At 47.1% G+C, this 16,960-nt stretch overlaps 1 protein-coding gene and 1 long non-coding RNA gene across 2 annotated transcripts; both read right to left on the bottom strand.

Annotated features, from left to right (window-relative positions):
• Positions 1-7,214: 7,214 nt before the first annotated feature.
• Positions 7,215-10,780, bottom strand: LOC309534402. The gene is made up of 2 exons (XR_014220682.1): positions 10,687-10,780; positions 7,215-10,408 (listed from the first exon to the last, which is right to left on the bottom strand). It is a non-coding gene; the product is annotated as an uncharacterized lncRNA (long non-coding RNA).
• A 2,395-nt stretch (positions 10,781-13,175) lies between these two features.
• On the bottom strand, positions 13,176-14,665 carry PPP1R3D (protein phosphatase 1 regulatory subunit 3D; the record flags this gene model as incomplete). Its single annotated transcript, XM_082226413.1, has 1 exon — positions 13,176-14,665. One exon carries the CDS (start codon positions 14,663-14,665, stop codon positions 13,694-13,696), a length of 972 nt encoding a protein of 323 aa, XP_082082539.1. The 3' UTR covers positions 13,176-13,693.
• Between the last annotated feature and the right edge of the window lie 2,295 nt (positions 14,666-16,960).

The following is a 16,960-nucleotide window of genomic DNA, read 5'->3' as shown; positions in this document are numbered from 1 at the left end:
GTTGTTTAGTCGTTCAGTCATGTCCAACTCTTCGTGACCCCATGGACCAGAGCACGCCAGGCACTTCCATCTTCCATTGCCTCCCGCAGTTTAGTCAAACTCATGCTGGTAGCTTCGAGAACACTATCCAACCATCTCATCCTCTGTCGTCCCCTTCTCCTTGTGCCCTCCATCTTTCCCAAAATCAGGGTCTTTTCCAGGGAGTCTTCTCTTCCCATGAGGTGGCCAAGGTCTTGGAGCCTCAGCTTCAGGATCTGTCCTTCCAGTGAGCAGTCAGGGCTGATTTCCTTAAGAATGGATACATTTGATCTTCTTGCAGTCCATGGGACTCTCAAGAGTCTCCTCCAGCACCATAATTCAAAAGCATCAATTCTTCGGTGATCAGCCTTCTTTATGGTTCAGCTCTCACTTCCATACACCACTACTGGGAAAACCATAGTTTTAACTATACGGACCTTTGTTGGCAAGGTGATGTCTCCGCTTTTTAAGATGCTGTCTAGGTTTGTCATCACTTTTCTCCCAAGAAGCAGGCGTCTTTTAATTTTGTGACTGCTGTCACCATCTGCAGTGATCATGGAGCCCAAGAAAATAAAATCTCTCAGTGCTTCCATTTCTTCCTCTTCTATTTGCCAGGAGGTGATGGGATCAGTGTTCATGTGCAGCAGACGTCAGGAGAAAGGTTTTGTTCAAGCTCTGCAACAACTAAACACTCTCCTAGCTGAAAGTGGGGCAAGTGACCTTTGCAAACAATGGCACAGGGATGGAGGGGTGAGGTCAATTCTCAGAGAAGTTTAACCATCAAAGATTTCTTCACAGGGGGCATGTTGCACGCTCAAGGAAAATCATATGAAAATGATGTATCGATGGTACTCAGTGGCGTAGCGTGGGTTGTCAGCACCCGGGGCAAGGCAAATAATTTGCGCCCCCTAACCCGTGGATTTGCGCCCCTAATCCTAACCCCCAGATGTTGCGCCCGGTGCGGCCGGCCCCCTTGCACCCCCCACGCTACGCCACTGATAGTACTTGACCCCTCTGAAGTTGAAAAATGTATAAAAGTGTATTAAATGTACCATATATTGGAAATGCAAGGAAAAAGAGGGAATTTTTTTGCATATGTGGTGGTCATGCAAAGTGGTAAAGTGCTTCTGGGAAATGATATGTAATGAATTGAAAAAAAAATGTTTAGAATAACTTTTATCAAAAACCCAGAAGCTTTCTTATTAGGTGCAACAGGAGGTGAAATACCAAGAGACATCAAAATACTTTTTATGTATGTGACAACAGCTGCAAGAATGCTACTGGCCCAGAAGTGGAAACAGCAGAAAACACCAACAAAGGAAGACTGGGTTTTTTAAATGATGGACTATACCAAAATCAAGATGATAATTTTTTTTTTAATAAAGACTGGATAAAATTTATAGAATACCTTAAAACCCATTGTAATTATATAGAAACATTAGCAGGACTATTATAACATTTGTGATGCGGAGAAAATATTAAGATATAATAATTGAGGAAGTAAAGAGTTAGGAAAATATAATTAGGTGCATGGAATAAAAGTTAATTTTGGAAGCCAGGGAAGGGCGGGGGGGGGGAGTCTGTGGGGTGGGAATGTCTCAGTATTGTATAAATGGAAATATGTGAAATGGATGGAAATAATGTTGAAAACCTGAGGAAAATTTTTTTTAAAAAAAAAAAAACATTTATTCACAGGGAACTCTCGCAGTGGCAGCTCTATGATGGGAATAGGGGCCTCCTTACAACTCACAGCATCCTTAAAAAAAACCCACTACATCTCCCAAGATTCTTTGCGGGGGGGGAGCCCTGAATGTTTAAAGTGGTATTCCAGCACTTTAAATGTAAAGTGTGAACATGGTCTGAGTAGAACATTGGTCTACTCTGCTCCACTTTAACACACTTTAGATGGTGCATGGCAGGCCCCATGGCAAACATAGCACTGTCCTTCAATGCCAATAAGGACGGATCTGTTTCTTGACCCACTTGGCTCATTTGCCTAAGAGTAGAGCCAGCCCTTAATCCAGCAAGGGGTGGAATTAACAGCTGTCTGTCACTCACCAAGCTACATTTCTCAGCATCTAAATTAGTGATGGCAGCATACTTCGTTGCATGCTGGGCCTCAGAATATGCTTCCCACTTAGTTTCCACCATTGGATAGCACATAATTGCTCATGGGGAATTTCCCGGATCCCCAGCAGTCACCAACCCCAAAATTGCCTTCATGTTCTTAACAGGATAGACTAACAGTCTCCTCCATAAAAACCCCTTTCCTTTTTTTAGCCGTTCTGCCCAGTGAATGCCTTTGTAACTGGTCTTCGTTACTTCTGAAACTGATACCTTGACCGACTAATTTTTGCTTCATCAAAGCCATCTTCAAATATCTCAAGGGCTGTCACGCGGAGGATGGAGTACGCTTGTTTTCCCCTGCTCCAGAGAGTAGGACTCAAACTAATGGCTTCAAGTTCCAATAAAGGAGATTCAGACTAAAACTCAAGAAGACCTTTCTGACAGTAAGAGCTGTTCAACAGGGGGTGTGAGAGGTGGTGAATTCTCCTTCCTCAGATGTTTTTAAGCAGAGGTTGGATGGCCATTTGTCATGGATGATCTAGTGGAGTTTCTTGCATTGTAGGGGGTTGGAATATATGGCCCCATGTGTCCCTCCAACACTACAGTTCTACGATTCTATGAAATGCTTCCCAAATTATAACATTATTTTCAAAAATACGAGTGCAGGTGAGAAACAGGAATTCATTAGGGGGTAAGCATGTGTGGTGTACTGAGATACAGCTTGCACATATAAACGGATGTAGAATTATAAGTGTTGAGGTAAAAACTGTCCCTACAGACTGAAAAAGAAAAATGGAAATTCTCCAGTAGTGAGAACCCTGGTGTCACTTTATTCAAATCAGTATAATGACTTTCTAAATATGCCATTTCAAGCACTGTTCCGCTTGTACTAACATGCTTTTAAAAAAGAAATAGGAAGTACCGTTCAGTGGTACCTCAGGTTAAGTACTTAATTCATTCCGGAGGTCCGTTCTTAACCTGAAACTGTTCCTAACCTGAAGCACCACTTTAGCTAATGGGGCCTCCTGCTGCTGCCGTGCCGCAGGAGCACAATTTCTGTTCTCATCCTCAAGCAAAGTTCTTAACCCGAGGTACTATTTCTGGGTTAGCAGAGTCTGTAACCTGAAGCGTATGTAACCTGAAGTGTATGTAACCCGAGGTACCACTGTATTAGCATTGTGAGGAAATTTTACAAGCACCACCAGATGTCACTGTAACATAAGAAAAGGAATAAATAATAAATAATAAGAAAGGGAAGGTAACTAACTATACAAACTTTGGCTGCCTATACAGTACACCGCAGCTTTTAAGCACATTCAGAGAACATTTCGCCCCTCAAAGAACCCTGGGCGCTGTAGTTTGTTAAGGGTTGCTGGGAATGATAACTCTGTGAGGGGGTAAACTACAGAGCCCAGAATTCTTTGAGGGAAAGAATGTGATTCGAATGTGCTTTAAAGATATAGTGTACTGTAAAGGCAGGTTAAGGGACGCGGGTGGCGCTGTGGTCAAAACCACAGAGCCTAGGGCTTGCCAATCGGAAGGTTGGCAGTTCGAATCCCTGCGACGGGGTGAGCTCCCGTTGTTCAGTCCCAGCTCCTGGCCACCTAGCAGCTCAAAAGCACATCAAGTGCAAGTAGATAAATAGGTACCACTCCGTCGGGAAGGCAAACGGTGTTTCCGTGCGCTGCTTTGGTTCGCCAGAAGCGGCTTAGTCATGCTTAGTCATGACCCGGAAGCTGTCTGCAGACAAGCCCCGACTCCCTCAGTCTATAGAGCGAGATGAGCATGCAACCCCCGAGTCATCTGCAACTGGACCTAACGGTCAGGGGTACCTTTACCTTTAAAGGCAGGTTAAGTCCCTTGCCAGATTGTGTAGGAAAAGAAAAAAAGCAGTTTGCATCGGCGACTGTGCAAGAATATGAACATGCAAGGGATCAAAACGCTTTTAGGAAAATTCATGGTATGAATTAAATCTGCAGTTCTAACCTCACATCCCCAGCTTCCCCCTTACACAAGGAGCTTTGTGGAGTGGCAGAGCCATTGCCACATCTGCAACCTGGACACTCAATGTTTAATTGTTTTTAAAGGTTTCTTTCCCCCTCTGCGTGTGATTTTAGCTGTTCTGTGAGCTGACTTGAGCCCTGACAGGGAAAAGGGCACGGTATGTATGTATGTATGTATGTGCAGTGGTACCTCGGGTTAAGTACTTAATTCGTTCCGGAGGTCCGTTCTTAACCTGAAACTGTTCTTAACCTGAAGCACCACTTTAGCTAATGGGGCCTCCTGCTGCCGCCGGAGCACAATTCCTGTTCTCATCCTGAAGCAAAGTTCTTAACCTGAAGCACTATTTTTGGGTTAGTGAAGTCTGTAACCTGAAGCGTATGTAACCCGAGGTACCACTGTATGTACAAACAAACAAATAAGGGACATGATGATCAGGCCTCATCCCTGCATCAGCTCCAGGGCAGCAGACTGATCTGAATTGTGCTCAATGCCCATTGCTGGTGGTTGTGAGACCAGCTGCTGCTGCTGCTGCTGCTGCTTCTTCTTCTTCTTCTTCTTCTTCTTCTTCTTCTTCTTCTTCTTCTTCTTCTTCTTCACTGACTTTATATACTGCCCTATACCTGGAGGTCTCAGGGTGGTTCACAGAAAAGATCACAATATATATAATCAGAATATAAACAACAACCCAATAACACATGCACACCCATCAAAAGAGCCACATTTTAAAAGGGTATAGGATGTCAAACAGATCAGCCAAAGGCCTGGTTAAAAAGGAACGTTTTTGCCTGGTGCCTAAAGGTGTATAATGAAGGCCCCAGGCGAACTTCCCTGGGGAGAGCATTCCACAGACGGGGAGCCACTGCAGAGAAGACCCTGTTCTCGTGTTGTCACCCTCCAGACCTCTCGAGCTGGCTCCACTTTGGGCCCCACTACTTTAGGGCTTTTCCTTGTCAAGAAAAGCACCAGAGAGCCTTTCACTTGGCCACATGTCCAGCAGAAGGAAGGGGCAGGTGGGCACTAAGTGTAAGTGTAGTGGCACTTAGGTCACGGCATCAGTAGAAGCTGGTGGGAGGCCAGCTCAGCTGGGAGAGCCAAGCAGAGGCTTGCTTCCACTGAACCCAAAACCTCCTCAGCCCAGCGTAAGGGTATTTTGTTTTGTTTTTTGCTCTGCCCTTCAGTTAACTTGATTTAAATATGTACTTGACCATGCGTAGGCAAACTAAGGCCCAGGCCGGCCCAATCGCCTTCTAAATCTGGCCCACGGACAGTCTGGGAATCAGCGCGTTTTTACATGAGTAGAATGTGTCCTTTTATTTAAAATGCATCTCCGGGTTATTTGTGGGGCATAGGAATTCGTTCATTTTTTTCTCCAAAATATAGTCCGGCCCCCCCACAAGGTCTGAGGGACAGTGGACTGGCCCCCTGCTGAAAAAGTTTGCTGACCCCTGTAATTGACTAAAATGGTGCACCCAGTTTACCAGGCCGATTTAAAAAGCTTTAATTCAAGAAGTTTTTTTTTAAAAAAACACACCTCAAGGTGGCATACATGGTTCTCTCATTTTATTTGCGCAACAACCCCGTGAGGTTGCATATCCCTGCATTGCAGGGGGTTGGACTAGATGATCCTTAAGGGTCCCTTCCAACTCTCTGATTCCAAGTCCAAGAACACAAGAAGAGCTCTGCTGGAACAGACCAAAAGCCTATATAGCCCAGCATTTTGTTCCCACAGTGGGTAGCCAAATCTGACTAGTTATCTAGTACAGTGGTGCCTCCCAAGACGAAAAGAATCCCTTCTGTGATTCTCTTCGTCTAGCGGTTTTTTCGTCTTGCAAAGCAAGCCCATTGACAGATTAGCGGATTAGCGGCTTTTAGTGGCTTATCGGATCAGCTGATAAGCGGTTTAGCGGCTTAGAAAAAGGGGGGGAGGGAAAAAAAACCCCAGGAACTTGCAAGACATTTTCGTCTTGCGAAGCAAGCCCATAGGAGATTTGTTTTGTGATGCACCTCCAAAACGGAAAACTCTTTCATCTAGCGAGTTTTCCATCTTGCGAGGCATTCGTCTTGCGGGGCACCACTGTATGGCAATGTAACCCAAAGCAAAACAACAACAACAAAACCCCCCCTCTATTTCCCTTGTGGGGGAAGGGAAGTTATTGCCACAGCAACACTTCTTTTTCCCATGCTCCACTGGTGGTTTCACTGCTAGCCAGTTCCACAAAGGAAGACGGTTAGCATTGGTCTGGTTACCTCAGCAACAGCGTCCTGTAAACACTTTTGCGTGCCCAAACATGGCTAGAAAGCCAGAGCTTTTCTCATTGGGTGCAAAAACGTTTGCAGATTTTGGACACACACCCTCCCATCCCCCCCCCCCGGTGTCAGTTTAGGATTAACATGATGTCTTCGACCACTTCAGCCTGTGGCACAGACAAGATAGGCACCCAGCACACTGATGTGCTACATAATTCATTATTCTTTTCCCATTCTACAGATGGGCTGCTTCGATTTAAATATAGCCGTGCTCCAAGTGGCTGCTTGAAAAGATGAACTTCATGCAATAACTTTGCCATGCTGCAGTTTGCAGGAAATGGTGGCCCGCTGGTCAGTTTAATCCAGCCCCTGCAGCAGTTTATTTCTTGGGGTAAAATCCTAAAAAAAAAAAAAAACCTCAATAACTTCAATCCACTGCTGTAAGATGACAACAGAACAAGCGGGTGGGCAGCCCAGGCAGATGAGCAGCCCAGGTGAGGCACAGGTACCCTCAGGTACCTCAGGTGTTTATTGGTGAGCTGCCTGTTCCTCTGTGGCTCACCTGGGCAATGACTGAATGAGCTTTAAGGTGGGGCCGGGGTTGTAGTTGGTTGACCTGAAAGGAAAGGGACAAGGGGAAAGGGTGGGGACTGATGAAGCGCAGGGGTTGGTGAGGGGTCAAGGGAGGGGGCAGGGTTTGGCAGGGCTGGCGCACAAAACCACCAGCAGCAACGACCCCTAGTTGTGGATTTTCAAATTTTATACCTCAAAAATTCACCCACGACTGTCCTGCGTTAAGGCATTCTGTATTTCCGCTCTATGAAAGCAATAATGAGCATGTATGCTAAGTGAAAGCAACACAAAGAATTACATGCCACTCTGAAAAATGCATTTAATCGAATACAAGCATGTTTTGCAAAAGTGGTTAAACGTAACACATGATATGTAATAGCCATGAAAGAATACTAGAAGATTTTCTTTAAAAAAGATAGTTGACTTAGTGCATTTAAGTTTAAACCTGCAATTAATTTTATTCTTGTACAGTATTATAGGTATTAACAATTCTCAAGTTACTTGGATCCAGATTTAGTCATAGTTAGAGTAGATCCGCTGAAAGGGTCTATTTTAAGTATGATCTAGTCTGGATCCGATCCAACAATAATTTTTGTATATATCATTCCCAAAACCGAATCTCAAACATATTGTGTGCTAAAGGACATCCAGTTGCTGAACAAATATTGTAAATACAGCATCTTTTTTTAAAGTGCTTTTAAACATGACAAATCATCAATGAAACACGAATCTTAACATGGGTAGAGAAGTCAATGCAAGTCCAATATATTGACTGCCCTGAGAACTGTATGCAAAAGATGACAAAACTGCCTTTGCTTTGCACGATGGAAGTAAAAGCTGCAAGGCCCATTCATGCAGAATTCAAATTTGATGTCTCAACCTTCCAGGTGGGACGAATGCAGCTGATTTGGAAACTGGGGAGGAGAAGCATTTTAGCAGAAGGGAAAGGGGGAGTGTGATGCTCTGGGACCCACAAAAGATGGAAACGGTGACTAATGTGTGGATATCACAGTAACACTTCAACAAAAGCTATTTTGTGCATCTAATGAAAATGATCGCTCACCATCCCTATCCACATGGTCTGTAATGTTACACTGAAGGCTTAATGAGAATGATTTACTGATTTGTACTTCTCCAGAGGCACTGGCAGTATAGGAACTGATAGTATGACTTGCATATTAGAGGCCTTAATTATGGGACTTTGCATGAGCAAATTCTTCTCCCTGCAGACTTAAGCCAGATTTCTCGTGTCACTCTCCCCTTAGCCAGTGCAAAATACCTGACCTAACCTTTAAACAGAATCTTGGCTTAGCATATTCTGGCAGTGTTAATGCAGTCCGAAGCCTCCACTAACACTAGGGTGACATATGCCACCATTTGGCAGGGGTTCAGCCCCTAACAGAGGCAGTTAGCAGAGCGTACGCTGCAATGGGTTTTTTTAGCACTGCTTTAGATGCCTGTTTCTCAGAGAATATTTGTCTTCCGTGCTTTTCCTTGATGCACCTTTGCTGCCCTATATAAAATAAAATAGAGCTCAGCATGTATCAGGAAAATTAATTTGTGAAAACGGCAGTGGCCACCCAAACAGAAGACATTTGCACAAATCACCTTGTTCTTTTTCTTTCCAAGCAGTTGGTGCAATTCAGTGGTATACTAGCAAATTCAGGTGGCACAATAAGACGTGACCTTGGCACTTTTGCACAACAAACCCAATCCCCTCCCCCAAATCAGATCTTTTGCAGTAAGGAAAGCAATGCCCTGAGAAATGTGGGATAACAACTGCTTGTCAAAATGTCATATAAACGCCCCCCCCCAAAAAAACCCCCAAAACAGAATGCTCCGGAAACAGCCAATGTTATACAACCTCCCTATTAAATTTGTGTAAATAAATCGTGATGAATGTTCAATAGATGCTGGGTTGCAACTGATGTAACATATGCAAGTACATTTCTAAGCCGTTTACAGCACGATCCTATACATGTCAACTCAGAAGCATGTCCCGTTGAGTAATGGACTTACTCTCAGGTAAGTGTGCCTAGGATTGCAACTTTATAATCAAGTAGTTCGGGAAAGTTTTTGCTCTTGCTTTCCCCATTTACACATCACAGTGGGGAGAAAAATGCAATGTCTCCCCCATATTCTGTAAGCCCTAGAAGTTGTGCTACTCAGTTAACTCTTTCATCCTAACCAGGTAGAAGAAATTATTCCCTAAGAAAGAAACCACACAGAAATCATGCACAAACTTCTAGAGGCTCCTAATGAAGAAATGCAAATTTTACGATGCAAAATTTATATTTTGCATAGTAAAAATCACCCTGAGGTGACTTTTCCTCCCTTTTGCATGGCATGCAAACGCACCTTTTCATGATGAACCCTGGCATTTAGGAGTTTCCAAAGACATCTTTGTAAAGGTCTGCAAGACCATGTGAGCTTCGTTGGCATAGGGAAACCAAACTGTGGTCCCCCAGTTTCTTAATTTTCCCCAGGGTCTCTGTCAGGCATCAATCTTTATTTTTAAAGTACAGAAGTGCAATTTTGTTGAAAGCTGTTAATTGAAAGGACTGCACCCAGAAGCAATATACTCCTTTTTGAGTACCAAGTGCTGGAGACAACAACAGAGGATGATAACTGTGACCTTCATGCCATGCTTATGAGTTTTAGCTCCCAGAGGCATTAGGCTGAAGGGAACAAAACTCTGGACTACATGATACAGGAATGTAACCCGCATGTTCTTATTTACAGCACCAGCCCTGGTTTATTCCTTTGGTCCTGGACAGCCCTTCTATGTTCTGATGAGTAAAACAAAAAAAGGCTGCAAGGACACCGAACTTTCCCAAACACAGCATAGCGTTGCACGGAATGGCACAAGGATTGGTGTTGTGGTCATTCAGTCCCACGGTAAGCAATCATCCAGCCAACAGTCACAGCGCAGTGTGCAGGTGTGTTTGGATCTTACAACAGCACAACTTCCCTGCTAACATGACAACCCTCTTTCAAGAGCTTGGATAGGCAATCGTGCTTTTAAAAATACCCAACAGCCAACACTTAAAGCAGAAAACCTTTTGCAATCACAATACCATATGGACATCTTGTTATATTTTTTGCATACTTGGGGTGTACTGGTGAAACCTGCAACAATATATGTTCCACTGTGGATTGCTCCAGGTCAGGGCACCAGCCACCCAGGTCCTCTTCTATGATATGATCTATTCCATTCCGTTCTGCTTCATCCCACACTTTTTGTTTTTGTTTTAAAAACCAACTATTGGTCAGCATTTTATGCTCACAGAGGATGCTCAGCTGTCAGTGGTCTGTGTTTCCCCTCCCACTGTCGGTTTTTTCCATAAAGATTTTAGTACTTCTGTAAACCTCAGGCTTCCCCCAAGCTTCTTCTCTACAGGGATGATGTTTGCATAAGGACCCATACATGGTGAGTTTGCTGAACTTCTACTGAACTCAAGAGGGAAACTCCATTAGATTTGGTTAAAATCTCCACAACCTGCTTAAGGTAAAGGGGTAAAGGGACCCCTGACCATTAGGTCCAGTCGTGACCGACTCTGGGGTTGCAGCACTCATCTCGCTTTATTGGCTGAGGGAGCCGGCGTACAGCTTCCGGGTCATGTGGCATGACTAAGCCACTTCTGGCGAACCAGAGCAGTGCACGGAAACGCCGTTTACCTTCCCCCCTGGAGCGGTACCTATTTATCTACTTGCACTTTGACGTGCTTTCGAACTCAACAGGGAAACTCCATTAGATTTGGTTAAAATCTCCACAACCTGCTTACTGCTTACTTAATAAACAAGACAAACGAACATGCTTGTTGGCTTAGTCTCCAATAAGGAATAGATTTTCCACTACTCCATGCTCCTTTAATGCCAGCCAGACCCTTCAAAGGAGCTCCGATATCTGAAAGATGGCCCCTTGAGAAAGCCTCCCGCACGGAAGCAAATGTACAGCTGAGATGAGTTTCTACTCTGGGTCTCTGGGATCTCTTCCAGCCTCCATGAGGCACAGGTTATGCATGCCGGGAATGCACTCCCATATAGCTGCCCTCAGGTTTCCCAAGGCCCAGGACCATTCCAAAACACAGGAAACTTGAAACCAAGGACCTTCATCATGTAGGAACAAGGTGAACATGCTCCAAAACTCAGTGCAGAGCCCATCTTTTTCATGCAGATGGTCCCAGCTAGGACAATGCCTGCCCAGAACCCTGGAGAGCCCGAGCCAGTCAGTGTAAACACTGCTAAATGAATGACCAAGTGGCCGATTCAGAATCAAGAGAGTTGGAAGGGACCATAATGATCATCAAGTCCAGGGTTTCCCAAACCTGGGTCTCCAGCTGTTTTCGGACTACACTTCCCATCATCCCTGACCACTGGTCCCACTGGCTAGGGATGATGGGAGTTGTAGTCCAAAAGCAGCCAAAGACCCAAGTTTGGGAAACCCCTGATCTAGTCCAACCCGCTGCAGTGTAGGAATATACAGCTGCCCCTTACGGGGGATCAAACCTTGGAATTATCAGTGCCATGAACTAACCATCTGAGCTATTCAGCAATACAGCTACAACAATACAAGGCAAAATAGGGGAGTGAGGTTTTGGTTTCCCTAGATATCATTTGTACTGATACTCAGTGCTCAGGTGTGGCCTAGTTAATATTAGATATTTGATTTATGACATGTTCCAGTGTTGGGGCTCATATGTTCATGCCACACCTCCAGCTGAGGGCTACATTTAGTCCTACCATGCACAGAAGTGCAGATCTATCTGAATCATCATCATTAGCATTGTCAGTAATGCTTCTCGAAGTTGCTCGCTATTAACAGCACATATTGGTGCCTAAGGGACGCGGGTGGCGCTGTGGGTAAAACCTAGGACTTGCTGATCGTAAGGTCGGCGGTTCGAATCCCCGCGGCAGGGTGAGCTCCCATCGTTCGGTCCCAGCTCCTGCCCACCTAGCAGTTCGAAAGCACCCCTAAGTGCAAGTAGATAAATAGGTATCGCTTTATAGCGGGAAGGTAAACGGCGTTTCCGTGTGCTGCTCTGGTTCACCAGAAGCGGCTTAGTCACGCTGGCCACGTGACCCGGAAGTGTCTTCGGACAGCGCTGGCTCCCGGCCTCTTGAGCGAGATGGGCATGCAACCCTAGAGTCAGACACGACTGGCCCATATGGGCAGGGGTACCTTTACCTTTACCTATAGGTGCCTAAACCTATGGCAGGGCCAGAAATCGCCCTAACACACATGTATATAAACTGTAGCAGAAACATGGCACATGAACATGCGATTCCATCCTCAATCATACTGGAAACGCATACAGAAGTTCTCTCTCAGCACCTTTCCAAAGGAACCCATGGGACTGAACACCATTCACACAGCTTTCCCTTAAAGAAGCCTAGTAGTTGTAGTTTCTCCTTCACAGAGCTACAGTTCCCTGCGCCCTTAACAAGCTACGGTTCCCAGGATTCTTTGGACGAAGACACGTGCTTTATATGTATGTACAGCCCAACAGAGTTCTGCCCCCAAATGTAAGGTTTCCCACTACACAAATGGGCAGCATTTGAGGCACTGGGATGGACTGAGACCTTAGCATGGCAGCAGACAGACTGCAGAATCTTCCTGTGCCCCCCATGCTTATTGATCCAGATCAACCACCCCTCTTACCATTTTTCTTGGGGGGAGGGTGGGGAAATAATCCTGCATTCAAGAGTGAAACACCATGGCTTGTTTGGAATTTGAACCCAAGGCCTCTTGCAGCTTAAGCGCATACATATAACCTGAATCGAAACATTCCTAATATTCAACTGCGGTTTATCAGCAACTGTGATGTCATCATCCGCGTTTTATCTAAGCATTTCAGAGAATGTTTTACTTTTGTAAAGTTCAGCATTATTTCTCTTTTACAAATATTGGCTGTCTTAAGCTGTATAGATGAACCGCATTCCTATATCATATATTCCAGCAATACTGCATGATAAGGATTTGATCAGCATTCCATTATCCTCAGATGGCATATATTACAAAAGTGCAAAACTGTTCTGCGAAATAAAGCAAGCAAGGAAAGAAGCAGCTCTGCATAGGCTGCTGTTCCTTCCTACAAATATGTTCCTACTTTAAAATAGAGGAATTTTCCAGCAAAACCAAAACCGCAGTTTGTCTTTCTTTCGCAACAAGCGATCCTCTTCCATATAAACCTTTTTAGGAACTAAAAATGCCTAACACAGGGACACTGTCAGGTGTGCGTTACAAAATACAATGTAAAAATATATTTCTATTTAAACATCAGTTGTATTTATTAACATCCCTTTTGCAGCCAAGACCCTGCAGTGTCTTGGACCAGTGAAGACATTTTTCTGCTGTAAAGCATCAAGGGCATTACTTACAAAACAAAAAAGTGCAAAAGTGCATTGACTGAAGTGCAATATGATAGCCAGTGTCAAAAAGTGAAAAAATAATAATTTGTATGATTGAAAATACCCTAATATATATTTCGTAGTCTGCTGCAAGAGTTGATACAAAGCAATAAAAGAAATTGGCTTGGCTCTCCTGACAGCGTCTTCTCCGCAGTGATTTAAGCATTTGGTTACAACTCAGTGTAGGCTATAGCCCTTTATCCTTTTAACTCTCTTCTATAAATAGCTTTTGTGCCGATCACTCGTTACTCTTTTATTTCGAAGGATCTGTGCCGTTCCTAAGGGTTTCTTTGGTGCCTCTGGAAGGAGAGAAATGCCAAAGGAGGACAAGGCCGGAGGACTGCAAATAGCTCTTCCCATCTCCTCGCTTTGCTTAGATGAAGTGAATCCAGCTCTCTTCGCATTCCCTGGGCATCTTGAGTTCGTGACTCCGACAGGTGAGGGCGAAGTTCTTCCCTCGGTTGTTATCCCAGTACTCCTGCCCGTTGACTCGGTACAGCACTGCAAACTCAACCACTGAGCTCAGCTGGAGGAGGAACGGCGCCACGGGGAGGAAGAAAGTGAAGACATCCGCCTGGGCCTGCCCCTCCTTCCCAGGAACGCTGCTGTGCCACTGGGCAATGACTTCGTGCTGACCCCTCCAACGGTTGAAGGTGTATCTCACAGCCACCTGCTTCTCAAAGGCCAGGTTGACCACTTGGACGGTGCCGTTCAGACCCAGATCTGAGCTGGTCACCCTCTCAAGGCACACCAGCTGCCGCTGCAGGCGGCTGTGAAAGTCCTCGCAGTCTGCAGGCTGCTGGAAGTCAGGCACCAGGCACTGCATGGTGAACTCCAGGTCTAGCCTGCTGCAGCAAAGGTCGGAATTGATGGACAGCCTGGAGAGAACGTGCAGAGGGATGGAGGGATCTTCCCCCACCTGGAACACTTTCACCTCGGCCAGATCCAAGCCCAGAGCGTCGGCAAAGCGGACTTTGTTCCGGCGGGTGCTGCACCCCGGGACGCGGCACGGAGCCATCATACTCCTCCTCCTCTCCGGAGAGCTAGGCAAGGACCTGGCCCGCCGGCGCATGATGGGCCTAAGGTGCGGGTCGCAGCTTGCCATCTGAGGATGCTTCTGCTGTGTCTCCTCGGAGATGGAGACACTCGGGAGGCTGGTGGCGCTGCCGCCATGCTGGTATCGCCTCCTCTCTGTGTTCCGGGCCTCTTCTTCCCGCAGCATGTTCTGGTACAGGTCAGAGAGGTAGCTGGGAGTCCTCCGAGGGGCCCTTGGCGCCATGTGCTCGGGCGGCCGGGCAGCTTGAGCAGGCAGCGACCCTCCTGCCGACAGCTTCTGCCGAGACATGGAGAAGGCTCCAGGCAGAGAGACACACTGATCGGCAGGGCCCAGTGGTTGCTTTTTAAGGAGCGGCTTCTGGGGAGGTGGCACTTAGTGACAGGAAGCCTTCAGACGCTGAAGGACCCAGGGCAATGATGCTGAGTGACAGGCGTCTCAAGGCTATCGCACAGGCTGCAGGGCGAGTCGAGACTGTCGCACTGGATGCTGGAGGCCTGGGTGCTGTCGCAAACGCTGGTCACCGACTGGAGGCTGTCTCTCTGGACGCTGGACGTGTCCAGGCTGTCGCAGAGGCTGAAGACAGGCCGGAGGCTGCTGCTGCGGTAGAGGTTGAGAGAGTCGAGGCTGTCACCCTGGTTGAGGCTGTCTTGCAGGAAGCTGAAAGATGCCAAACTGTCTGGGTAGCAGGACAGGGAATCGAGGCTGTCGCTCTGGATACTGGAGGAACCCAGAGCGCTCCCTGGGCTGGAAGGGGTTTGGAGGCTGTTGGGCTTCGGGGAAAGGGAGTCGAGGCTGTCGGACAAGCTGGAGGGAGTCTGCAGGCCGCCTCCTCCAGCGATGGGAGCCTGGAGGCTGTCGGGAGGGACGGCGTTGCTGCTGGAAGATGGATGGGGGCTCCGGCTGGAGGCGGAGTCCGCGTTTGGCGACTCTGGACCCCACATCCAACTGCGCGCTGGCTGTCCCCGGCCCCGCGCGCCCCTGGCGTGGATTGCACGGGGGTCGGCAGGTTTTCGCTCCGCACCAGGCAGGCGCGCACGGCCAGCGAGCTGCTCTCCAAGCGACGCAGGCAGGCAGGCGGTTGCTAGCGGATCTTGTCGCTCCCTGCGGCCGCCCAGCTGATTCCGACGTAAAAAAGGGGGAAAGATAGAGATGTGGCCGCTTTGCAACCGGGGTGAAGCGGGAGCACGCCCTCTGTGACGCTAGGGCCCGCCCGGACATTGCAATTGGCAGCTGCTGCGGCCACGCCGCTCGTCCGGGTGCCCGCCCCGCGGCTCCGCGTGCGCGCAGGGAATCGGCCCGCGGCTGCGCGCGAGCAGCGAGGGAAGCCGACGGTGCCCTTCCTCCTGCCACTACTCCCTGGGAGGCGGGGAGGGAATGGGAGTCAAAAATGCAAGAAAGCAAAAGCAGCACGGGGAATAGTGGGGTGAAGCATGCACCGCACAGAGAGGAAGCGTAAAGGGGAAAAACAAGGTGGCGCAAAGGAGGGGAAATAGCTGGAGAGGGACATTTTGCAAAACAAAAATTGCATTGGCTGGCAAACAGAACACGAGCCTGGGGTCGTGAGATCAGGATGCGCGGCAGCAAGGCCTTTTGGACTACCACTCCCATCAAGCCCCAGCAAGCACGCCCGAGAGTAATCCTTCCTTTCTCACGCAGGAGAACGTGGAGGTCTTGGGTGGCGCCAGTGGCAACGAAATGCGGAGACGAGGGTCCTGTGGAGGTGGTCGTGCATGTCTCTCTGCTGAAAACTGAAAGGGAAACTCCATCGCCGCTACCTCCGCCTTGTGCTTTGAGTAGGTGCGGATGGGAGCTTCTCGGCATTTGCTTGCACTACAACCCCCATCATCCCTGGCCGATGGGAATTGGAGTCGAAGGGCAACCACAGGGCTGCACGTGCCCCATCCTCGGAATCCCTTGCCTGGGATTGTGCCCTATTTAGCTCAACGGACTTATTTACCAGGAAACATCCTTCGGAATGCACCGTCGGTCAGCTAACCTCCTACTTGTGTTGCCTATTCTCCCTGGTTTACCTTTGACAATGTAGCGTCAGTGGCTATTATTATTATTATTATTATTATTATTTCGTTTCTTAAAAGCAATCGCTCGGTTCCTAACAAGAAAACCAACCCGCCCCTTCTTGTTTAGGTTCGCTGCTGCCACCAAGTGGATATCTTTATTTTTCCCTCTACTAAAAAGCCCTTTAACCTTCTTGGTTTTATTTGGCTCAACATACCCCTAATAATGGTTAAGAGTCGCCTGGCACTTTGGCATGGAGCAAGTTTTTCCAAAACAAAATATGTTCTTTCTTAATCTTTCAGTAAGGTAGCGAGTGGAATAGTTGTGATTCCCCCACGAGAAAATGACTGAGGAGGGTGGAACTAACATTACTGTCAGCCGACCAGATGCTAAGTGTGGGTGGGTATATTCAAGGCCGTTCCTGCCCATCGCTAAAAGGCCCATTTTTAAACCAGACTTGGGACTACATCCTGTAGAGTTGGAGAGGACCCCAAGGGTCAAATCCAGTCCAACCTCCTGCAATACAGGAATTTCAGATAGTGCATCCATGACAGATGGCCACCCAAT

Source organism: Podarcis vaucheri (assembly GCF_965113315.1).
Source record: "Podarcis vaucheri genome assembly, chromosome: 6".
NCBI classification, from domain to species: domain Eukaryota; kingdom Metazoa; phylum Chordata; class Lepidosauria; order Squamata; family Lacertidae; genus Podarcis; species Podarcis vaucheri.
Note: the sequence above shows the minus strand (reverse complement) of the source record. Positions and strands in the feature narration are given on the sequence as shown.